The 24,926-nt window shown below is 46.9% G+C and overlaps 1 protein-coding gene across 2 annotated transcripts; it reads left to right on the top strand.

The window, feature by feature from the left end:
* Nucleotides 1-3,666: 3,666 nt before the first annotated feature.
* Nucleotides 3,667-24,582, top strand: foxn2a (forkhead box N2a). Of its 2 annotated transcripts, none has more exons than XM_084470588.1 (6): nucleotides 3,667-3,781; nucleotides 14,395-14,972; nucleotides 17,900-18,024; nucleotides 18,222-18,271; nucleotides 19,521-19,589; nucleotides 20,473-24,582. In XM_084470588.1, exons 2-6 carry the CDS (start codon nucleotides 14,409-14,411, stop codon nucleotides 21,012-21,014), a joined length of 1,350 nt encoding a protein of 449 aa, XP_084326714.1. In that variant the 5' UTR covers nucleotides 3,667-3,781; nucleotides 14,395-14,408; the 3' UTR covers nucleotides 21,015-24,582. The 2 variants fall into 2 exon arrangements, with proteins under 2 accessions (XP_084326714.1, XP_084326715.1); XM_084470589.1 differs by lacking the exon at nucleotides 3,667-3,781 and adding an exon at nucleotides 4,508-4,634.
* Nucleotides 24,583-24,926: the final 344 nt, after the last annotated feature.

Genomic DNA, 24,926 nt, shown 5'->3' with positions numbered 1-24,926 from the left:
CTAATCACATTGGTCAATAGAGGCAAAGCAGACATAATGCCTAAAAACTGCTGCTAGAATTTTAAAGAGGGGGAAAATAGCAATTGTGTTTGGTTGAGTTTTTAGAGGAATTCATTACAATAAGGCACATTTATATCAATTAATTATCTACATCAATTGTGAGGAAATAATAATTACAGCATTTAACGTCTGCAAGGTCTGAATAACAACTAAAACGGTTTCCGGCTGGGGAAAACTAAATGCTCTTAACAGTAATTTGTAAAAAATGTAGATATATATTGTATTCATCTATCCTTTTTAGAGTCAGAAATGTTTTTCTGCATTGCCTTTTTACCTTAATATCCTTACATTTCAGTATGTGTGGGAAATAACTGATACTTTACAGTGTTTGCTCAATTATCTGACCTATCTGAACTCAACAAATAGGCTGAATCAACACATAATTACTGCGTATTTGTTTGGCTGCTGCGACAATCAATGCTCTTCAGACGCATCAAGAATGGTTTTGCCTCTGCATTAAACCGAGGCACTTATCAAGCTAAGAGAGAGATAAGAGACAACTAGAGACTGCTGACACAATTCATAAAACCTGGTTAGCAAAAAGGGCTTTCAAACAAAGAGCTCCTGTAGGCAAACACTCTGCCATTGAATATCAACGGGCAGCCAGATACAGGAGCACCTCCAGGGAAAACAAACCAGAAAAACAGAAAAAGGTGCTGCCTGCATTTAAATCAAGTTAACCACACCTGGTTTACAGTTAGAAAGGGCATCAGGAAATATTGTGTTTACAAAGCAATGTGGCAATGCTATTGAATATGGCCATTTTGTTGTTCTTGTTAAAAAGGAACCGTTTTTTTTGTTTGTTCTATAAACCGGTTCCAGTCAGTGCGCTTACTGACTTCTGTTCTTCTGGCGCAACATATATTTACTCAAGTGTCTCATGACTGCAAAAATTACTTGTTTGCAACAGTTAGAGGAAGACGTAAATGCATTTCTACATTAATTGTATCCGTGTAAAAAACGTTTAATCGGTTTAGAAATGTCTCCAACAGGTGACCCATTCTCTCTGCTGGAGAGAATGGGTCAGCATCTGAAATAACTTACGGGTACAGCTGTTGAGGGGAATGGAGGCCCAGTGAATCACAGGACAACGCATTCACCATATGTCTCAAGGGTGTTTTGTGTCTACTGTTTTGAGAACATAGAACTAGCTCAAAACCAGATGTGAAATATTTTAATCGTACTTAAAATATTAAATAGAATTCAGCATTCTATCCCAGCCTTGTGTGTGTGTTTGTGTACGCGGCACAATTACCCAGATTTAGAGGGCATGCATCCACTGTACCACACCGAGACATCCTTCTCAAGCAGGACACGACAGCTTAACTGTCGCCTTGTTTCATTTCAACCGCTCCATCACCCGAGAGGCTTTATGTCAGTGGCCTGTTCCACTGAGTTTAGTAAGGTGCCATGACAGAACAGGGTGATGAAGAGGAGGAGGGACCAAATCAGGGAACAGCAGAAAGGAAAAAGGAAGCAAAGGATGGAGCATCAAACAAACAGGAGCTGTCACTAATAGAGAGTTTTATGAGCTGGAGTCCGGGCTGGAATGGAGTGCCGCACGCGAGCCGCAGCCTCTTATCGGCTCGCCGGCAGCACAGCTCCGACACTTGCTCTTCGTAAAAAATGGCCTGATTCATTTTCTGCATGAGAGGGTCTCATTGGGGCGGCACCGGACCAGCCAGGCCACACAGATTTATGGACCATTAAAGCAGCAGGCCTCCTGACCACTGTGCCACCACGGCCTGCCTACTCAGAACACACCGCCACCTCATTCATGCTGGCTCACCGCCCTCCATCAGTTCCTCGCCTCGTCTTCAGCCGCTGCCACTTTAACTGCTCTGAACAAACTTGCCCTTTAGTCTGTAATTTAATTATTCAAAATCAAACCCTCTTTATACACTGCTGTGTCTCTTCCACACTGTGTTTTAGATGTTTCCCTGTAAACGCTTTATATATGATCTCTTACTCTCAATGTGTTAATCTGCTTCTTCTTCTTCTTCCCTTTCTCTCTTGTTGTGGATTCATGCTACAGAATTAAAAGCACATTTTGAATTGTGTGGTTTATTAGCAGGCCGGTGTGGACTATGTGTTATGTGATCGTAGCAGTGGTCTTCAATAATAAACACTGGTAATGGTGGGCAGTGGGGCAGGTTGTTCTGGCCTAACGGTTTTGAAATCAGATTAGAACCATTGCAGACACAGAGACTAATGGGTCTGTCTTTCCAAGGCATCCTCACTCGGCTCTGTTACCTTGGTGATTGCTGTTTCTAGCTCGCCTCTTTCATTTGCTGGCTATGCAACTTCATCATCCCTAGGAGTGATTCTGGAAGGAATATGGGGCACAGTCTATAATGCTTGTTAAGCCTAAGAATAGGTATTTGTGAGTGGAAATTGTGGGAAAAAAGGGCAACCTGCAAACACAGTTAAAGTGAATAAGCAGATCGGATTGAGCAGAGAATGATGGCCCTGTGTAAGAAGCCATTACCGTGTTCACAATAATCATATTTGAACCCTGTTCTGCAGCTTGGAGGAGGCTTTTTTCTCTCTTTTTTTTAAAATTATTTTTACGTTATTTGATATGCATAACAGTCTGGTTCACTGATGTGTAGGGCAAAAGAGGATGACTGACAAAGTTTCATGTAATAAATGCAAGTGTCCAGTAATAATAATAAATGCTGTGTAAACATTTATAATGCATCCACACATGATGTATATTGGAATGGTGGAGACTTGACAACGACCCCAATACAGTTACGGCAGATTGTCGTATACGTGGAGTGGCAGACATGATTAAGGCATCACCCTTCTGTGAATATTACAGTTGGGTGTGAAGTCACCTTGCATTCTACAGCTGAACTCAGAGAACACCCCCAGCCGGAAAGCAAATTCTCCCATACAAACAGCAGCTACCGAACAGGTTGATCAATTTCTGGTTGAGCAACTTCTATTTAGACTTTAATTAAAAAATAATCCTAGTTGTGTCTGTCATTTTATGTATCTGGTTCGGATACATTTTTTTGTGGCCCGCATTGCAAATAAGCCGCATGAAACTGAAACGACTATCAGCAGCAAAGACGAATTTGGTAGAATCGCTGTTTACTTTAGAAGGGGGCCCAGAGGAGGGTCCGTCAACGTCATGAATATGGGTGTGGTTGCACTGCCAGCGCGTCCTTTATGTACGCCTGGGCTATTGGTGTGAGTAAACGTGGCTTTGTTTAGTAGCCTACTTACAGGGTTTAAATAGCAAACGGCCCCTTAATATCAATCTATGGCCCTCGTTGACTCCCAACCATATTTTTGTACGAATACATTTTAAACAACTATCACTGAAAAAAGTAGCACAGCGACTGATTTGTTATGGAAACCCAATCGCATCTGGTGGTGGAAAAAAAGGTGAAAGCGATGCACAGCACAGCACACACACACACTGCACGTTGCAAAGTAGGATGGCGTGCGCGCTCGCTGAGCTTCTCCGTTGCGGCAGTTGCCAGGGGATATAGAATGGGAGGGGTTCTCATTGGCTGGAGTGGGTTTGTTGCCATGGCGACGGCGAGGGGTTTGGTAGCGTTGCTGTGCGCGCCGTGATCTGCGCGCTGCGTGCATGGAGGAAGCAGCTGCTGATCTGATCTCTGACATTGTGCGAGACAGACATCTCAATAGCCCCGCACTCACTTTTGGTTTTTCCGCGCTACCGCTTCACGAAAAAGGGCGCTTCATCGTGAGTATTCCGACGTATGTTCTTCGCCGTCTAGAAAGATAAACGTGGGTTATCCGCCGAATGTTGCGTTGTTCTCCGACTAAGCGGAAAGTAGGTGAATGTGGTCAAGTGACTTTGGTGGATCAGCCAGCATGGCAGATCAGGCGACAGCATGTGGCCAGCTAGCTACATGGTCCAGCAGTCCCTGGTCTCCTTTCGAGCTGTTCTGAACTCTTTCAATTCGCTGAACTTGTATTCCTCGACTAGACACGGACACGTTGCTACCGTGGACCGTGAACACACCGTGGGTAGCACAGCGTGGCTGGGTGTAGGGGGGGACTGAACGTCGCTGAGCTAGCTTGACATTCGCTCTCATGGGCTCGGTTGGGGATAAGTTGACGTTACCTTAGTTTGAATTCCCCCAGTTCGTCCAAACGAATGGTTGACAAAATGGGAAACTTTTCGAAAGGGGAACCAATGTGTCCGTGTGGAGTAGTTGCACAATGGGCGACGTCATAACACGTTAGTAATGGCATTCGTTGCGTTTGTGTGTGAGTGGTGCTTTACTCGTGAACTCGGGGTGGACGCGAAGTCCCCCCACAAAGCTCTGTGTACAATACAATGTCTCCACTATATGTCGTGTGTGTGTGTGTGTGTGTGTGTGTGTGTGTGTGTGTGTGTGTGCGTGTGCGTGTGCGCGTGCGCGTGCGTGCGTGCGTGCGTGCGCGTGTGCGCGTGTGTGTGTGTGTGTGTGTGTGTGTGAGCTTTGCTGTGGCCAAAATAATGACTGCTGGTTTGCTTGTAGTTGGGTCCACCAAAGCCCTGCCTATGTCCAGAGCCGCGTGATAGAGTGGATGTGATTAATAAAAATAATGTAAGTTACTTGCCCAACTTTAAATGTGTAAAACATTCGTTGCACAGTGGGTTTACGCACTATGGATATGGATTTACCTCTTAAATAGTAAGTTGTTTCATTTGGTATCCGCGTCATTGAAGCCTAGGAAGCTGCACTTAGGCTAGCTAGCTAAGCACATGATGTAATGGATTATCACAAGATTGTCCCAGATACAGAATTCAGCCTCAAACATCTCTCAACACTGATACGTTAACTATCCATTCTGACAGTTGACGGAAATGTCATCCTAATGTTGCGTGTTAATATGTTCCATATTATAAACTTTCCCTCATTTTGTGGTATGGTTACTTCTGTTCAGGTCTTTACTCTTTTATAAGGCAGCTATTTCCATACATATTTTACAATATTGAAACATATTATCATTTGACCGAATCCCTCCTGTTCTTTCGGGTCAGTAACTGAAACTCACCCCAATTTTTCATAACCGTTTTATGTATAGGACTTGTTCCATTTGAACAGTTGTACACATATCCTGTATCCCATGACAGATGTTTAGGCTGAAAACAAAGGGGATTATATAGAAGAATCAGCAGCAGTGATTAACCTGTCTCTTTTTTATTGGATGAAATTCATTGCCGCAACGTATGGTCTGAACCATCTGTTGTTGTTGTTTGTGTCCTTAGCATGTATCCAACTCTCTTCATGCTTCTGTGAGCTCTAGCCTGCAGAGTGGGGAGGGTTCTTATCTCCAAGAATAGATCAGGTCATGCTTACTTTTACTGGCATCCATTACTATAAATAAGGGCTCATCATAACTACAGAACCCATATTTTGCTGACTTAAAACCTTTTTCGGGGGCAGCAAGTATTTCGCTCTGAGGCTGGGTCATCTTTAGTATCTATTTTATTTTAGCATGACCACTACAATTGGCCTATTTCATTATTTTCCAATTTTTTGATAGATATGCACAAATATATTCTATAGAGGACGTAATGTTATATTAGCGGTCAGAATAGTTTGGCAGAATAGTTCTCTCTCGATAATCAAGGGAGTATTTTCTTGTCATTTGGGGCTAGGGTTCAGGGTAGGCCTGGGAAGCCCTTTGAGACTAACTGTTATTTGTCCTAGGCTGGTTATATTATATCAACTTGTTTGGGTTTAGTAGTTGTAGAATCATTGACAATCAGGAAATATTGGTCTGTGCTTGATCTCATCAGACACGGTATCAGTAGACACTGTCTGTTGGCAACCCCTCAGCATAATCTCTCATACAACGGTTGGCGGCTCGGTTTGCCAAATCATTTAGTTGAAGACATTAGAATTAGCATTCATAGGCCCAATAAAGGCATTCTTGGAATACAGTTGATAATCACAAGCTGCATCACTCAAATGCCTGATACAGGTACTGATGTAGGTAAAACTCAAAGTGCAGCATGTTTGTTGAATATGAATGGTACACACATTTCTGTACATTTTCTGTATTTGCAGAACATGACGCAAACAGTCTGAGGTAAAACATTTTTGGGGGGGTGAAAATAAAAGTCCAGAGAGATTTCGCCCTTTACCCAGCCTTATCAGTACGGTGTGTACTCTTACCCTACTGTAAATACAAGCCTCCGTTCCCTGAATTCTCTTGCGCTCCGCACGCTTTTCGACTGTTGCTGTAACTTCATTAAGAGAGTTCAGCACTCATTAGTCGGACCTCCGTTGGGAAGCTTCCTTTTGGGTTTGATAAAATAGCCCACAGTAGTTACCTAGGGATTTTTTATAATTGAACCACAAAGAAAAGTTATTAGCAGCACCACTTTTATAACCTAGTGACCTCCACAGGCCCTATAAATCTCCAACGCGATGCAACGGTCATGTTTCTTCTATGACGGTTTAATTCTTAGGATAGTGGTCCACGTCGCTTTCTTCCCCAACAATCTTGTCAAAAAACCGGACCTGAGTTCAGATGCAGACCCAATGTTAAGGATGTATCTTTAGGTATGTTTGTAGTGTGAGTGGCTCTGTTGACCTATTACAAAGTCATTATATTACAGCATGGGCTGATTTGTTGATGTATGTAGCTACATTTTCTGTGTTGCTGTATACGATCCATATGAGAAAATGGGTCAATGGAAAACCTTGGCTAAATATGGAAGAAGTAGGATAGAGCTACCAATGAGGGAATGCTAATACTGTTTATGACGAGGATATTTCAGTTGGTGCTGCCTCTAAGGGAGGAGTTATACAACTCGTATTCAGCCATTCGACAGACAATGCATTTCTATTTGTAAAAAGGGTTGGCATATAAAAGTTGAATTCGCCATATTCAGTTGGAGGATAATTTCCTATATCATTTGGATTTTAAAGTGGTTGGTGTTTTGTCTTTCTCAACCAGCTAGTTGTCCTCAAGGGTCTACTGCCTGTAGGAATGGTTGGCTTGAACTCCCCTTGTCTTTTGGGGCCTCAGATCCTAAACATGTCCGACGGCTATCCATCCTGGCCTATAACCAGCCGACGCTCTATTCTCGCATGCCTTCTAATTTGAGTTCTGACTTCTGCTTTAATGGTTCTGAGGTCATCTATTTAAAATGTTACCTTGAAAAACTGCAGCTGCATCTTCTAATTGTTTTATCATTCACACAGCTTTTGGCCAGAAGGATTTGCCAGTAGAAGGGGGTTTCCCCAGGAGTGCACAAGAGGTACACTCCCACATGTTTTCGTTTAACCCGGAGTCAGAGTTCACTGAAATATAGGTGTAGCAAATTGAACCCCTATTTTTTTTGGTCACAAATGTGTGTGCTTCCTTCCTCTTTGCTATGTTTATCTAGCCTCTACATACTCGAGAGAGTTCACTCGATTGATGTGTCTTTCAGGGCCTTTGATATTTATTGTGCATCTTATTATCCGGCAAGTCCGTCCGTATGGCTGGTACAGGTAAATCTCAACATTTCTTAATATTTAACCATGTGGACAGAGCCTCAAATGAGTCACTTTGTTCAGTAATGATCTGATATTCAGCGCTAAGTAGGAACCACTTACTAGGGAGGGGGGTCTACTCTCCGGCTTAAGGTTGTCTGTGTGCACACGCGCGTTCCTGTTATGATGCTGGCTCCATTTCTACTCCAGTTCTTGATTCACATCTCCATAATGGTTGTAAGACTTTGAGTCATCAGGGACCTCCCCCCCCCCCCCCCCTCACTGTCCCCGTCTGCCTGTCTGATTCCTAAGCGAGAGGACCGAAGACGACCCCCCCGCCCCCCGCCCCCTCCTATGAGCAGACGTCACTGAAGGCGACGCTAACGGGACTGTTTCCTTGATTGGGTGCGGGCTGTGCCGGGGAGGCACGTCTGTGTACTGTTGTCACAATGGGCCTTTGTTCTGGCCACCCCTAGCTGAATGAACAGGGTTCACTTTATTGAGATTGTAACGTGACCAACGCAGAACCCGGCTTCAATCCGGCTCAGGAGCCAGAGATTGGGATTCGGTTTGAAAGCCGTCAGCTGCACGTTTTAAAACATTTATGGGATAAACGCTGTACTGTGTTATATCAAGGGGAGACCTCCTATTGCGCATCGCGGTTGGCATGACAACAACTGTGTCCAATAGACGGCTTAACAACTCTGGTTTGTATTGGCCAGGGCTCATCCAATGTTCAGATTATTGGAGCATGATGTGTCTAATACAGGCCAGCAATCCCGGCAAAGCGCCGTGGTGACTTAAGGGCAATTTACGAGAACTAAAAATGGACTTCCATTGTGAAAACATCTGGGTGCTCATCTCTCTGTAATTCCATCCCATAAGCGAGTATTGAGTAAAGTTTACTGGAGCAGAAACGGTGATGCAGGCTGTGAACCCGGCCGACAGTACCATGGCTGGCTTCTGTTTCTGTTTTTACAATGGCTGGAAATAAAACCCTTGTCTGGTGATGCAGGTGGTGACCCTCTCATGGTTTACCAGTCTTTACGCGTTCACAGTTATTTCGATTTTGTTGTTATTATAGCCACAATGATGGAAAATCCAACAACATCCAAGGAATGCAAATAGAGTGGTGCGGACCAATGGCTTTTCCCCCCATGTGCCCCGGTGTGATTTCACAGAGCCGGGCGGCACATGTGTGCTTGTTGACACTTGCACGCTCGTTATTATGTTGTAACGGCACTGATTTGATGAATATATTTGAACACCTGACCTTTGTTAATATGTTGTAGGTTTTGCTTGTTCTTCCTGTTATACACTGGGTATTTATTTTACTACTGGGTATTGTTTTTAAGGCCCCCTTTTTACATGTCTTCTGGTTTTATTTGTTTTACCCATCCTTTATTTACACGTCATTATTGACAAGTCAGAAGGAATGAGTTAAAAAATGAATAAAGAGCATATTGTGGCAATAATGTGAGGGTGGTGATCGGGAAGGCGGGACCCATGGGATGCAACTTAAACCAAATCCAAATGGTCACCATTTTACTGTTGTTCTTCATGTAAGAATGTGTACAGGGCTTCGTACCGCATTGCCCGCTCAAGTGGTGGAGAGTGTTTGCACACTGCACTCTGACCACATGACCCAAAGAGATAAGGTTTCAGGGTTGGCTGTGGCTGGACTTGTACTTTGGAAGGCCTTCACTGTGTGTGTGTGTGTGTGTGTGTGTGTGTGTGTGTGAGATACAGGGACATCAGCAGCCATATATACATTTCTATAAATATATCATATATTGTACCTTTAGTTTGTCGAGGGGTTATAGATTTGTCCTAGAGTTGCCAGGATCCATAGTGAGGTGTGTGCACGTCGGCTAAATGCTTGTCACAAGAATCAAATTCGGAGACATACGAAAGCCTGTTAAAATGTGGTGACTTTTTTTCAAGTTTTAAAATTCAATCCAGTTGATACGTTTTTTCCAACTTCCACTGCGTACAGACCTAGCGTTTCTCAGAATGCCCACACTCTCGAAGATATCAGAGTGGAGCTGTCTGGGTCTGTAGTCTGATTTTTGTTTTTGCTAAACGAACTTCCCCAGCAGACCGGAGGTGTTTCCTTCCCCTCCTGCTCCTCTGTTTGAAACTGTGAGGGGAATACTGAGCACTACTGAAACATTACCAGGGCAAAAACAACTGGCCTTTTGTATGCCACACATGCCCGGGACCAATTGTAATGTCTTTGTGCGAGCAATCCCTTTTGCTGTGGATTTATTTCCTTTTGTAATGTGTGGTGTGGTGTGGTGTGGCAGAGAGGGACACACAACAACTTGTATGTTGTAATGTGTGTGTTACTGTTTGGTTGTAGCCCGTTGGTGTTAAAGTCGTATGCATGTACTACCATTGTGTCGTAATCTCGTCTCCGAAGATCAGATAAGAGGCAGAGCTGTGAAGTGTCTCTCTACTTGGGTGACATGCTTTTGCATTTCCAACCCCCTCCCATTATCTATTCCCAGGCACTCCTTTCCTTCTCCCCACCATTCAAAGCCAAAGAACGTTTTGCATTGACTTCAGGCAGACTTAATTTCAGCTTGTCTCTCCAAATAGCAGCCCTTGCCAAAGGGGTTTGTGACACACCTTTGTTTATCTCGTACAGAGGTGTAACTGGTTTTTGTGAACTGGTTTAACTCTCGTAAACAGGGTGTGTCACAAGCTCACCTGCGTCACGACAAACCACCCTATTGCCGGGAAAGGTTTCGAAGCACTGCGAAGCATTGTCTGTCGAGCAGCACACCTGGTTTTGGTATGGTTTTATATGGTAGGTTTGGTTGTGAAAAATACGTGGCCACAGATTGATTGTTTTAAGAATGAAGTAGATATGATGGGGGGGACCGGGCTGTGCTTTACTGGCACTAGGTAGTTGGTGTCAAGGCACGCAGGTCAGTACTGGCCGCTCCCTGTGCTTTTTTTCAAAATGGTTTTGCAGAGAATGCGGAGCAGACTGCTGCCCTCAGCACTTTCCGCCAGTATTGATCTCCCCACATTAGGCCCTCTCTACATGCACAGACGTGCACAATTGCTTCTCTTACAGCACTGGCTGCCGTGGCAACTGAGCACAGATGCTTAGAACGGTACCCCCGGTATGCTGTCTCGTACAGTGCCTTTAGAAAATAAACCTCTAAACCAAGACGCGTAGCTTTAAGGCCTCTATTATCAACTGCTTTCCCTCGTCCCGCGTCGCCGTGTGCATTCGACGCGGGGGCTTGAACGCAACCTAAAGATCTCCTCCTTGTGTCTTTGTATGTTTTTTTAATAGGCTAAGTGCTTCACCGGATAAAAGAGCAGTTTGAAAAGGGAGTGAGATGTGCCGTGCCACCTGCTGTTTGAGGCTGCCTGTTTGCACATGAATATGATTGCGGCGGCGGCGGCGGCGTGCAGAGCTATTTTAACTTGCAGATTAGCCTGTTGGGGTCAGCAGGCAGTGGGGCTTGGGTGTATTTTCATGGATGGGCGGCAGTCAACAGGCCAATGCGACTCATTAGCTCCGACTCCCCCTCCACTCTTTACCCACTAGTGCCCCATTATCCCCGGCATCCCCCTGCCGCCGTGCTCTTTGATGCTTTCCGATAAGAGCAACGATAGCGCCGGCGCGGCGGTAATTGAGCATCAGTAATCTGGGTGAAAAAGCCCTCGCCGTGTTTGGATGAACACTCGGCTCCCTTGTTTTATCTGTCGTCTCGCTCTCCTTTTCCACCACGCCCACGTTTGATATTTAAATTAGTGTTTGGGGAAGCCTTTCGGATAAGTATCCTCAGGACCCAGACGACAGCTCTGTCATGTCTGCTGGGGCCGGGTGGAGGTCAGCTGCCCCGGTTCCCGGAGGTGATTCAGTGGTTGGTGGTGGTTAGGGCCAGGTAGAGACATGTCCCCCTGTTGCATGGCTACATGCTGACTTGTTTCAGGACCGACGGTTATGGCTTTGTAAACACTGGCGTCCCTTACATTTCCAGCTATAAAACCGATAACTAATTATACGATTGGTGATTTGATGCCTGGAGTGACTTAAAGAGGCCATGCAGATAATTGAAATGGAAATTATTTCTGGCGTTCACTTTTTTTTTTAATGCAATTCCTTGGGAGTAAAAGTGGTTCCCATAGAGCGGAACATTTTAGTTAAGTCGCTTCCCTAGTCCTGCCCTTTTTAATTGGGAATTTGTCATCTCACCGGAGCAACAATGTCTACCTCATCTTTAACGTTTATGTCTCATGTCTTCATTTTATGTGTTGTTATTTTATTCATTATTATATCTTTTACATCCAGTTGAAGCTGGCCTTTGAGCAAATGTGTCACAACAACAAATCCGGGAGTTTTCTTTTAGGGAGTGTTCTCCACGTCATGGTATTCACGCATATGTTTCAAAAAGAGCTCCATCTTGCACCACCACCTCTGTATGCACAAGGTATCGTGAGTGCATGTACAAGGAGTGCACAACAGCGCCGCGATCTGCATCTAGAATTTGACCCAATTCTTGTCAGAGCATTGGTGAAAAGACAATCTACCCCCCTCCCTCCCCTCCACCCCTATCCCCAAGCCTGGGCCCCAGCCCCAGCCATCCCTCCGTCCTTCCACCCACCCACCCATCCATACCCCACCCCGGCCCAGCCCTCATCTCCAGACCCCCAGACCTCCCCAGACGGAGGCATCTGCTGCCACCGCACCGTGCTGCTGACGGGAGCATTTCACTACAGGGCGGCTCCTTAGTGGCGGCGTGGTGTGTGACAGCCAGCCGGGATGGATTACTCATTTTCCCATTGACTCTCCTGTCGGGCGGATATCTGCCCTTAATTGACGGGATGGCGTGGTTGTCATGGTGACATGGAGGGCATAGATTAAAGCTTGTTTTGAGCCGAGCTGAGGAGCAATCTCTTTGTGCTCCTGGCCTCATTGAGCAGTGTGTAAAAGCACACAGGCTGCATGGTGGTGGGATTGGAAGATGCGACTGGAATCATCCAGAACTATGTTTTAGCCTCTAGGGAAAATCAAACCCCAAATTCCCTGTAGTCCATTTTGTCTTCTGATTTTTGATCAATAAATTATAATGGTTAATATAACGTATTGCATCTAACTTATTTATAAGGTTCTGTTTCAATTTAGACAATTTCTGAAATTTCCATGACTAGACACAATTGACTGTAGTATAATTTCTTGTAATATTGCCTAATTATTTTTGTAAGTTAGTAATAATGCAAATGATTGAGTCATGAAAGCCCTATTCAAACATGATATAAAGTCAAATATGACTCATGATACATTTAACCATACCATTTTTAACAATGGCTATTATTGACATGACCTTATTATAACAAAGACATTCTGAAGAAGTCTATGAATGTTGTCTTAATGGTTTAACTACTACTCTACTGCTATACTTCTTGTATTGGGATGCATGCTGTTCCATGCCTTGTTTGGAGGTATTTTATTGGCCAAAGCATCTCTTCATCTTTCCTTTCTGCAAATAATTGAGCAAATGTTAATGCAAGACCGTTTTTCTTTGTTTCATTTTCAACATGAAATGTCAGTTGTTTATTATGTAGGGCAGCTACTAAAACCCTGCGCTACACACGTACACATTCACGCACACACACACACACACACACACACACACACACACACACACACACACACACACACACACACACACACAGGATTACTAACATTTGTGGTAAAAGCTGGTAAGCTTTCTGTTGAATACACTTGCGGTGTTATTCAAATTCAACATTGTTTCCTAATTTCATTAAAGTGATGTGCTTGGTGGTTTCTACAAGGTGCTTTCAATCACCATGTATTAATATCAATGGGCCTCCTTTTAATGAGGCTGTGACACAATTGATTGTAATAAGGGTAATTTCTGCCAAGAGGTTTCATTAGTCAATCATAAATCAATCTGTTAACCTACTCTGTTACTGAAAACCTGAATCAAAATCACTGCATTACCCAATATTTCCCAACGGATTGTCTTGTTGGAGGAAACATCCGTACACACTGGGTTCCAAAGGAAATACAAGGTCATCACTCTGTACCAATTTCCGGTTCTCTTTTGTGTTGCAAACTGTAAAATTGTGTAAAAAAAAAAGTTACGATAGGGCAATCTTCCCAGCCAAATACCGACCTTCCTAATATGTGTAATCCCCATAAGGAGATCCAGCACATTCTTGTTGCCATTGTACCTCATCTTGTCGTTATTTGTCCTGCTAAAAGGGGTCTTGGGTTTAACACAGGATTTAATGCGGTCCCACCAAATTATCTCCGCCATTTGGTTCATTTTAAGAGGTTCTCACCGAGGTCCCTGCCACTGATTATTCAGGCTCACATGGAGCCTTGAGTCTCCTAGTGCCTTGTGAGTGATTTAGGACCTCCAGGTCTGGGTCTTAACCCACCGGTTTTCTGAAGCAGGTGGAACCCCGGCCCTTTTTAAGAGCCATCCACTTAGTGGCACAGTGTGACACAGGCCCTCCACTCAATTCATTGCCGTCGTGGCCGCCACATTTCCTTCCTCACAAACGGTTTTAATGCTCATTGACACTCGACAAGTGGTTGGCTTAAACCTGGGTGGGCGTCGAGATTTTCTCCTCAATTGGTTCGCGTCTCTTGAGGGGGATCTGCTCGGAGCTCCTTGGCTGGAGTCTGGAGGAGGACGTGGAGGGCCTCTCCATCCTCTTAAGTGGTGCAGGAGAGGAGGGGTCAGTAGACCCCAGAGCAGCGCGGCGCTGCGGAGGACTGCTCGGGGCTCTGTGGTCGATTATTACTGGGCATGCTATTGTTTACCACGGGCGGCGTTAACCACTCGTTGTCTTGTTCCCTTTGTCTTGGCATCTCTAGGACTCCCTGGGTTAATGGGTCCAATTATTGGGATGTCACCAGATAAGAAAGCGGAGGTCCCGGGCATGCAGGAGGAGCGGACGGGGCTCCGGGGGGCCTGCGGGGCGGGGACTCTGCCCGAGGCGGAGTGCGCCTCCAGCCCACTGGCCACCAGCGTGGACTGCACGGGCGGCTCCGAGGACGAGGAGCTGACCAACCTCAACTGGCTCCACGAGAACCTGCTCCAGAACTTCACCCTGGGGGGCCCCGAGGCGTTGCCCAGCGCCAGCCCTCTCTTGGACATCGAGGGCGACCACGGTGCCAGCCAGGGCCCTTCCTCTTCCTCTCACTCTTCAGCGCACGGCAAAGGCAGAGAAAGGGACTCGCTTAAGTCAAAGCCTCCTTTCTCCTTCTCGCTCCTCATCTACATGGCCATTGAGCAGTCCCCCAGGAAGTCCCTGCCGGTCAAAGAGATCTATGGCTGGATCCTGGAGCACTTCCCCTACTTCTCCAACGCCCCCACGGGATGGAAGAACTCTGTCCGCCACAACCTCTCCTTGAACAAATGCTTCCGCAAGGTCGAGAGGAGTTTGGGCAAGGTAGGTGGACAACATCTCGCACCACACGCACGCACGCACACACACGCAGAGCGGCCGCATGAGGTTCCATGGTCTAAAATGAGTTGAATGCTGCTTAGCAAGCGTTCACCATAACACACTCCTGTGGCGGTTGTGAGAGTTTGGCTGGCTGGGGCGGTGCACGGCAAACGGGCTACGTGCCTGAACTGCTATCTTTGTGTCGGCGGCGCAGTGCGATGCAGCGCTGCAGTGTGTATCATGTGACAGTGGCCGCAGGGACCTCTGACTGGGCTGCGATAAGGGTGGAATCCACTCAAGGTCAGGGATCCTTCTTCACAGGAAACGCCAGCGCAGCACAAAGAGAGACCGGGCTTTTTGTGTCGGAGCACATATACCGCTCGTAGCGTGACTCGTTTGAAATGCCACGTACAAGAAATATACAAAGCACTGCCCTTTTTTGCCTATATCGTTTTTTTTATTTTACTTGCGTTTAATTTGGTAAGGACGCAGTACACCTCGGTCAATACTTTAGTTCAGAGGTCAATGTAGATGTGTCAGGCTTAGCCAAGAGGCTGATTTATATGTGTAGCCCCCGGGCAGCCCAGCAACACAACAATTACAATAGAGTACAAAAACTAAACGGAACAGGACTGATTCACTGGACTGAGGCGACAGAGGGGCGTTCTGCAGGGGAATCTATTTTTCTGCGCCCTCACAGTCGGGTCCACTTCCTGTTTTCTTATAGTCTCTGCGATGCAGAGGGTAAAGCAGAAGTTGTCTTGTCACACAAACCTCCTCGGGAGCAACGGCGGGGCATGTCACGAAGGCTCTGCACACGCTCCGAGCATGCGCGTCAACAAAGGAGAAGGTAGCTGGTAAAGAAACATGACGGTTGACATTTTGTCACCCGTATTCCACGTCCGTCTCGTTGACCTTCACTGTCAAAGCGTTGGCCCGTCCCTCCGCAGTGCAACACTATTGTCACGTATCTCAAGGTGGTTTGATTGTCTTGTGGAGCGTTCACAATCCAAATGCCTTGTCACATTGAATAGCCCTTTTTATTTCAGCTCTCTGCGGTCAGAGTCGGGCATTGTGAGGCCTGTGCTGCGTGATGTGGTGTCCAGCTCAGAGCTGGCAGATAATAACTCATATATATTTATATATATTTATATACATCTATATCCTCTATTTAATGTGAGAGTGGGTAGGCGGCAGGCATGGGGGAGGCGTTGTGGTTGGCTTCCCAGCCAGCAGCAACACATGGCCGCGTCACAGGCTGCCTGACAGGCAGGTGCCCCACGTGAGCTCTTCCGCCAGCCATGAGAGACCAGCCACGCTTTTCACACGAAACACGCTGTGGTTTCCGTTGCCATGGCCACGTTTCCCTTCCCTTCCTGCAGCCGAGCCGGCTGGTAATCTGAGTCAAGGTTACGCCCCACCTCAGCCCTCGCCATTCCAGACATAGTAAGATCACACTGGTATCATACGCCGTCAGCTGGACGTTTCTCTACAGCCTGTGTTGGAGCCGTTTCCACCTTGTGATCGGCCCCCTGTGTCTTAACTCTTGAGTCATTGTGAAGAGGCAGGAGTTGAATAAACACTCGGGTTGGGTTTCACTGGACCCAGACCTGCCTTGTTGCAGCAGGGGTTGGGAGGATTGTTTGTTTGGTGTGTTTGCGTCGGAGCTCCGCAGAGTAGTAGGGCTGCTGCTCCTGTTCACCGGCTCTGTCTGGCTGCAGACACACAGGCTTCTTATCTGCGGCGCTGCCGTTAATCTTATTTTCTCTCAATCAAGTAACTGCCACAGAAAGGGAATAATCAGCTTTACTACACTAGGAATGCACTATTGTGAAAATGTTGGCCAATGTCGATGTACTACGCCATTAGTCAATGCCTATGTTTTTCTATTTGTTGTTTGCTTTTCTTTCTTTTGTGCGAAATGAATATACCTTGATTATTAACGATTTGAAAGTATTTCAGACATTCACACATCACGCTATCTGTGAATGAGCCCAAAATAAATTAAACAAATTTGTGAGACAACCCCAAATCTAACCTTCTTTCACACCACTAAGATTCTTCACGGGAAAAATAATAAATAACTGTTTCAAATGGATTAACTTTGGCCACAGCATCAGTGAATATCATCTTAGGCTGGATTTACACAACAACGCTCCCAGGTGAAACCGACAAAATATTTTATAAGATGTGCCTTTCGTTTAGACGGCGACAGCGTTTTCGGGGCTTAAAAAACGAAAAAAAATGAACCCACCCTCCAGAGTGGAAATCTTAAAAAACGCTCCACCGTTGCATATCCGTCTAAAGTGTTAACAATGCAAAAGTGTGCTCTGAGCTGCTCACGCTGGCTCTCGTCCCGTACGCGTTTACGTCACATCCATGTGCAGTACAGCCAAACCACAACAAACATGTCGGATTCCACACACTTTTGCGTCACCGTATGCACGCAGATTTCCACCCAAAGACGCTCGTCTAAACGCGGAATGAAAAGTGAGAACTCAACGCCACTTTTGCGGTTTGCGTTCAGATCGTTGTCGTGTAAAGCCAGCCTCATTTGCCATCGGCCAATACAGATCCGTACTGTTGCCTGCCCTGAACATCAGATGGCAAATAGGTTTTTGGGGGAAGACGTTCTTAATAGTGCTCCTGACCCAGCAACCCTCTGTGTCCTATTCAAACGTGTCTTCACACACACAGTAATAGCGAGTCTAGTTGTTTATGTTTGTTAGCAGCATGACGATATTGTCATGCTGGTAGTTTCGTAGGAGCGAGTTGACACATTAGACAAACAATGATGATTTTACAGCACAAATCGATTGGTTTAAATGACGTCTGTATCGAACACCGCTTGATGCTTCACTGTTTGCCTTTTCTTCACGGGGGTTGCAGTGAACTTGACCTCCAGTGCTTGTTTGCTCTCCTGTCTACAGGCCAACGGAAAGGGCTCTCTGTGGTGTGTCGACCCCGAGTATCGGCCCAACCTGATCCAAGCTCTTAGGAAGCAGCACTTCCCCACCGCCGATGCCTTCTGCACACCCCCCGCCTCCCCGCCCAGGTAAACACCGCGTGGTCCCGCAAAGCCCCGGCCCACTCACTACCACCTCCTAGTGACAGAAGACCTGCCGTTCACAGCCCGTCTCGCAGGCCGGCACACAAAGAGTTTAATTCACACATGAGAATGGAGATTTTTTTTACTTTGCTTTACTTTATCTGTGAAATTGCTAACTGGTGTGTGTGTGTGATTTATTACAGTGCCTCCTCACCACCTCGACATCTCTTCCTGCAAGGCTGCTCATTTAAAGGTACAGATGATCCTTCTAGCAGGGAAGGGTATTCCTACTAGGACTTTTTCTCAGGGGTTTTCAGAAGCCCATCTGCACCATTTTTTTATTTATTTTTCTCTGGTTACGTATCTACATTCAAGCCAAAGGCCAGCCATTATGCTTTCATCCTCAGCACATCTGTGGCATGTCCTTTTAATTTTGTTGTTGGTGTTCAAGTCATCTCGGTCTGAGCATTATCTCTCTCACTCTTTCGTTCTCTTTATCTCTCTCTCTCTCTCTCTCTCTCTCTCTCTCTCTCTCTCTCTCTCTCTCTCTCTCTCTCTCTCTCTCTCTCTCTCTCTCTCTCTCTCTCTCTCTCTCTCTCTCTCTCTCTCTGTGTTAAGGGTTTTGGTAACCTTGACGACAGAGTTCTGCCGGTGTTGAGTGTCAAGGCACTCAGACTCCACGCAGTCATTAATAATTTAAAGTCCCAGAAGTGACTTGCACTTCTTTTGATCTGAAAAGATCAGCTGCAACTGTAAATATGAAGGGCACAGACTTCACCCATACGAGAAAGGAGACCATGTGTTCTTGTGCACCCCTTACCCCTCTCCTCCAGATAACGCACTTATTATTGGGTGAATGTCTCCTGGTTCCTGGCCCCTAAAAGCCAATTAGAGAAGGAAACCTGCTGGCCCCTTTCTCCTGCCGCCCCCACCCCACCTCCCTGGCCCCCCCCTACCATCCCCGGCCCCTACGGCCCTGCCTCTAGCCCCTACGGCCCTGCCTCTGGCCCCTACGGCCCTGCCTCTAGCCCCTACGGCCCTGCCTCTGGCCCCTACGGCCCTGCCTCTGGCCCCTACGGCCCTGCCTCTGGCCCCTACGGCCCCCCTACGGCCCTGCCTCTGGCCCCTACGGCCCTGCCTCTAGCCCCTACGGCCCTGCCTCTGGCCCCTACGGCCCTGCCTCTGGCCCCTACGGCCCTGCCTCTAGCCCCTCGGCCCTGCCTCTGGCCCCTACGGCCCTGCCCCTAGCCCCTACGGCCCTGCCTCTAGCCCCTTGGCCCTGCCTCTGGCCCCTACGGCCCTGCCTCTAGCCCCTTGGCCCTGCCTCTGGCCCCTACGGCCCTGCCTCTAGCCCCTTGGCCCTGCCTCTAGCCCCTACGGCCCTGCCTCTGGCCCCTACCGCCCTGCCTCTGGCCCCTACGGCCCTGCCTCTAGCCCCTACGGCCCTGCCTCTGGCCCCCACCCTCCACTGACCATCACCCTGGTGTTCTCTCCTCTTCCAGAGTCTGACATTGATGCTGCCACTGCCATGATGCTCTTAAACTCGGCCCCAGGGCACCACGACGACCCATGTAAGACACTGCCAGCACCCCGCTGTACCCCGCCAGACCCCCACGCCTTCTCACCCGTCACACCACACACACCGCTCCATGACCCAAGCTTGATGTTCTTTCTTTTTTTTTTGTATCCGTTTTGATCGTTAGCCGTTTTCATCGGTAACTCATCCATCACTATTGTTTTTGCGGCCTATGTGTGCGCTACATGTTGCTACACGTTCACGGATCACTGCTACGTCAGGGGGGTCACACATCGTAGCGGGGGTATTGGCCCCGGTCGTAGACATGGGATACAATTTGTATTACCGCTCCAAAAGATAGTTTTTTATTTCCTTTGTTTGAATTCTCGCTACTTTTGCTGATTTACAATTTGTGAATACGACTTACAGTACTAACTATGAAAAGCGTTGCGTTTTTGTGCAGTTGTTTTAACATCATTATGTAACGTTATATAACAAAGGCGACATTATGTAACAACAGTGAGGTGTCCACTAGGTGTGAAAAGATATTTAAAGACTTTAAAGAAGCCTCTATGATCTCCTCTGCTCCTCTCTCCTCGTCGCTCCTCCTCTCCCCTCCTCTCTCCTGCTCTCTCCTCGTCTCCCCTCCTCTCTCCTCCTCCCACTTCTCCCCTCCTTCCCCCCTCCTCCCTCCTCCTCTCCACTCGTCTCCCCTCCTCTCTCCTCCTCCCACCTCTCCCCTCCTTCCCCCCTCCTCCCTCCTCCTCTCCACTCGTCTCCCCTCCTCTCTCCTCGTCTCCCCTCCTCTCTCCTCCTCTCCCCTGGTCTCCTCTCCTCTCTCCTCGTCTCCTCTCCTCTCTCCTCGTCTCTCCTCCTCTCCCCTGGTCTCCCCTCCTCTCCCCTGGTCTCCCCTCCTCTCTGCTCCTCCCGCTCCCCAGGCGACTCGGACACCCCGCTGGACCTCTCGCGGCCCGACTCGGTCCTGGTGAGCAGCGACCCCAAGCAGGACCACAACTACAGCAGCAGCAGCAGCGTGGGCCTGCCGCGCTGCTCCTCGCGCTCCTCCCGCTCCTCGTCCTCCTCCCTGTCCTCGCTGGACGAGGGGGTCCGCCAGCGGGGCCAGAGCCACCGCCGGCGCCGGGCCGGCAGCGAGGGCTTCCACAGCGACGAGGACTCGGACCTCTGGGAGGAGCGGGGGGGCCGCTCCCGCCCCTCGGCCCCCGCCCGCCGCGCTCCCTCCTCCTCCTCCTCCTCCTCGTCCTCCTCGTCCTCCGCTTCCTCCAACGCCGCCTCCTCGGTCTCCAACGCCTCCTCCAGCGCGGGCAAGCGGCCCGCGGGGAAGCGGGCGCGGCGGGAGGTGAAGCTGGAGCTGGACGAGGAGCTGAAGGAGGCGGCCGGCTCTCTGCTCCACCTGGCGGGCATCCGCAGCTGCACAGAGGCCTCCAAGCGGGTGAAGAGCAAAAAGCTCGGCAGGAAATGAAAATAGGGGTGTTTTGAGGGCTTTTTCCGTTTTCTCTTTTTTATTTTTATTTTTTTGCTTTACTCTCCTTCTTCCTTATCAGACTCCTGACCCTTTGAACCATGACCCCTGACCCCTGATCGTGTGCTCCGGTGTGCCTCCTTCTCCTTATCCGATCGCCATTTTGAGCCTTTTTTGTTGTTGTTGTCGTCGTCGTCGCCGTCATCCGAGATAGCCCTGTCCTCTGAAAAAAACAAAAACAAATGGCAATAGTATCGTTCACAAAGGAGAACAAAGCCATATAGAGACTCGTGTGACTCAAGGTGGAGGATCTTCTAGGTTGGGGATCTGGGCTACGGAGAAAACATCACCGACGCCTATCCAAAATTACCTGCCTGCTTCGGTTGGATTGGATGACGTGAATGGAAGGATTTCTCTGGAAAAACAAGACGACAGAACGGGGGGGGAAGGCTAAAGGTTCCCCAGCTCAAAGCGTTGCATGCTTCCTCCTTGAAACCTGTATCCTCTTGGAAGTGGACATATTTATGAAGCGAATGAGTGCATGTTTGTAACAGACACAATCTAACCTCCTGGTGTGGCCATTTGATTTTGTTTTTTCCTTTTGTGCTGAAAAGACATGCTACCATTGGAAAGGCATTCTTGATCTACAAGTCTTTTACGAGAGATGCAATAATTAATCCACAACCTTAACGTTTCCTTTTTAACCTTTTATTTATTGGTGGCATTTGTGTATACACTGGTCAGACTTCAGAGAGTAGTATTATAGTCGTACCCACGATCCTGGACGTATTCCACGTAAGAAACCAAGCAAGATATGGTATAAAACCTACCACTGCCAAACTCGGTTGCCCAGTTGTTCATACTCCCAGGCTAAGAATTTGTGAGTTAATCCTAGCTTCATACGAAGGGAAGCTATTTTTTTTTTTCCTTTTGTGAGTAACTCCAAACATTACTTAATAGTATATTGTTTATATGATCTCTCAACCTATGCAAGGCGAGAAGTGAACACACACACACACACACACACACACACACACACACACACACACACACACACACACACACACACACACACACACACACACACACACACACACACACACACACACACACAGCTAGCATAGGTAGTTGTTGAGGTGTTTTAAAGTGTGCCTCACATACACGGGTGTGACAGAGTGCACATTGAGTTCTGGGCCATGGCGGTTGGCATTACACGAGTGATTGAAATTGGCCCAGCTTTCCCATTCACGCATGTTATGCCAAACAACCGGTTGATCACACTGGAGCTCAGCTGTCCTGAGGGCACATTGAATTCCCTCTCCAGCTCGCCGCATTCACAGAATCAAGGGATGCACAAAAAGGAGCAGCGCTATTGTCTCGTTTCGCCCCGATAATAAGAATCGACTAAATGCTATCTCGCTAAATGTCCTGTTCAACCACGAACTGGAACACACAGGCCCTATTATGTCGGCCTACCTTCTAGGTGTGGGGCGGGGAGTGTTACTGTCTCGTGAGAGAGAAGGTGGGGAGGGATTGTAGGAAAGCCAGAAGTTGGGACCATGGAGAGCGGGAGCGTGGTGCAGGGAGGGGAGGGGAGGGGAGGGGAGGGGAGGGGGCGCGTGATGCACGGCTCAATGGGAACTGGGACGTGTGGCGGTGGCGTGATGTCGCTTCCGGGAGCCGTCGTGACTCACTGTGGCTGCCTCTGACTGGCCCTCCTCTCTCGCTCTCTCTCTCTCGCACGCTCTCGTCCTCTCTCTCTCTCTCTGACACTCTCTCCTATGATTTCTGCCCAGAACAAAAAGAGGAAGCGATCGAGCTTCTCTTCTCTCACTTGCGAAATGGGATGTTCATTGTGCTGCCTGTGCCGCACTGTTTCAGTGACCGGAAGTCACCGGAGACACTCTGGGAACGGGGCCGCGGTCTGTATTTCAGCTTTTCATAAAAGGTTGAGTATGTGTGAAATGGGAGACAGAACTGAAACATAAGCGCACACGCACACCCAGCAACAAAGTGTTAGGTTTCACCGTGGCTGCATTACAAAAGAATATTGAAAACACAATTTGTCTCAGAGTAACTGTTTAGACTAGTACACCCACCGTGACATTAGCATAGTTTGCATGACCAGTGCCAAACTAGTTTATTTGTATTTCATTTCTTGTGCCACTGATGGGAGAGTGAAAAGGCCACGACCTCCAATTTTCCTATTTCCCAGAGTTTTTTGGGCTCATCGTAACAAGTGCACTGTTTTCCAGAATCAGGAATTTGGAAAAGACTCTGAAGAATAATAATAGCGACATAAACAATTGTTTTATTTGGTTTTATTATTTTATTTTGCTTCGGACCGGGAACTGCTCTTTGAGTTACTCAGCGGTTCTCTATAAAGACAAATAAGTGTACACTGGTCTTATTTAGCTGTGAAAGAAAGAACAAATGGTTCATTATTCAACTTATTTATATGATTAATTTATGGGATTATTGAATGAATTCTTTGTTAAAATTATAGTTTTCTTGAATTGAATGCCTTCTCACTAGTGGGCTCTTATATATTTTTTCTCTCTGGAATTGTCTGATAGTTGATTTTCCTGAATTTTCCTGTTGTTTTTCTTTAAGTGATAATAGTTTTGCCAATGTCTCTTTCGCGCAGGTGTTTTTGTTTTACCCTTAACTGCCAGGTATTTTATTTTTTCTTCTTCAGTTTACTATGTTAAATTTGACTGGACAGATGACTGCCAATTAATGCATTGTTCCGGAATTATTTTGTTGCCAAAAGTAATGTACATGGAAAAGCAAAGACGGAAACAATCCCTATGGAATGTGGCTGTTATGCCATGACTTCACAGGCCTTGAGCTGGTGTTTGATTCATATTCAGATATTGGGGACATGGTTGTCAAACTTTATTATGTACGTATGAAACATTGCCATGATTCTAATAATTTAGCATGTACTGCCATCTATTAAAGATGTGTTAAAGTGTGGCTCATTGGCTCAAACGTGTTTAGAACCTCTTTTCTAAAGTCTGCAGAAAAAGACCAACTGCGTTCCCCAGGCAACTGCTGTGTAGTTGATCATCCCACCAAAGTTGGGAGAGGTGGTTGGGGAAAGTGTAGAGGGGTGACAAGGGGGTAAATCATACTTGTTGTTTTTGTAGCAAAGGTTGGGTTCTGCCGGTGTCCATGTGGTGTCGATTCTGAACCGGTGAATGACAGAGTGTGGCCCGGCTTCCTTGCCGGCCATGATGCCCTGGAAACATGGAAGTCAAAAGCGGCCATTGTTTCACTGCTTCAAATCTGTTGATTATGTGACCTTTTTATTTTTATTGTTTGTTTGAATTACCATGGTAATGATGAGCCTTTTGTTTTCCCTCATTTGACTAAGTAATGCTGCCAACCCAGTATCAGTTTGTGTCAAGTTGTCTGCCATGTCTGTTGGACAGATACACCTTTTGGTTTTTGTATGCTAACCTCTGTTCATAAAAATGTTTATAAGATTTATTTTCGCCAAAGATATGCAATTGCATTATATATGGTATTACAAAAATAATAATAAAAACATTTTCTTGTTTTATCTCTGTTGGTATTTTCTTTTAATGTTTTGACTTTAATACAACTTCAACACATAAAACCCACAATGAAGATGTCGGATGTATGCGTCTATTAAGGCCCTTGGATTCTTCACTCTCCCCATCTCAGACAATTTAATGCCAACACCTTGTTTGCGCTGAACTGACACTGAAAGTGTTCAATGTTGCCACCTGCTGTATCAGTCACACCATTTAAAATGAAAAACAAAAGCCCCTTTTTATTTATTTATATTATTTTTTTTTTTTTTGAGATTGCAATGTCAAAGCTTACACATTTGCGTGTGTGTGTGTGTGTGTGTGTGTTCCCAACCGGACCAGAAGTCCTGTT

The sequence above is a fragment of the Micromesistius poutassou genome (genome assembly GCF_964030765.1).
Source record: "Micromesistius poutassou genome assembly, chromosome: 7".
NCBI classification, from domain to species: Eukaryota; Metazoa; Chordata; class Actinopteri; order Gadiformes; family Gadidae; genus Micromesistius; species Micromesistius poutassou.
The sequence above is the reverse complement of the archived record's forward strand: the minus strand, read 5'-3'. Positions and strand labels throughout refer to the sequence as shown.

What these genes read in the sequence shown, in the direction of transcription:
- foxn2a (XM_084470588.1), top strand. Translation starts at nt 14,409, where the DNA reads ATGGGTCCAATTATTGGGATGTCACCAGATAAGAAAGCGGAGGTCCCG. An exon ending in TCGAGAGGAGTTTGGGCAAG is followed by an intron (nt 14,973 to 17,899) that starts GTAGGTGGACAA and finishes TCCTGTCTACAG; the next exon opens with GCCAACGGAAAGGGCTCTCT. An exon ending in CCCCCCGCCTCCCCGCCCAG is followed by an intron (nt 18,025 to 18,221) that starts GTAAACACCGCG and finishes GATTTATTACAG; the next exon opens with TGCCTCCTCACCACCTCGAC.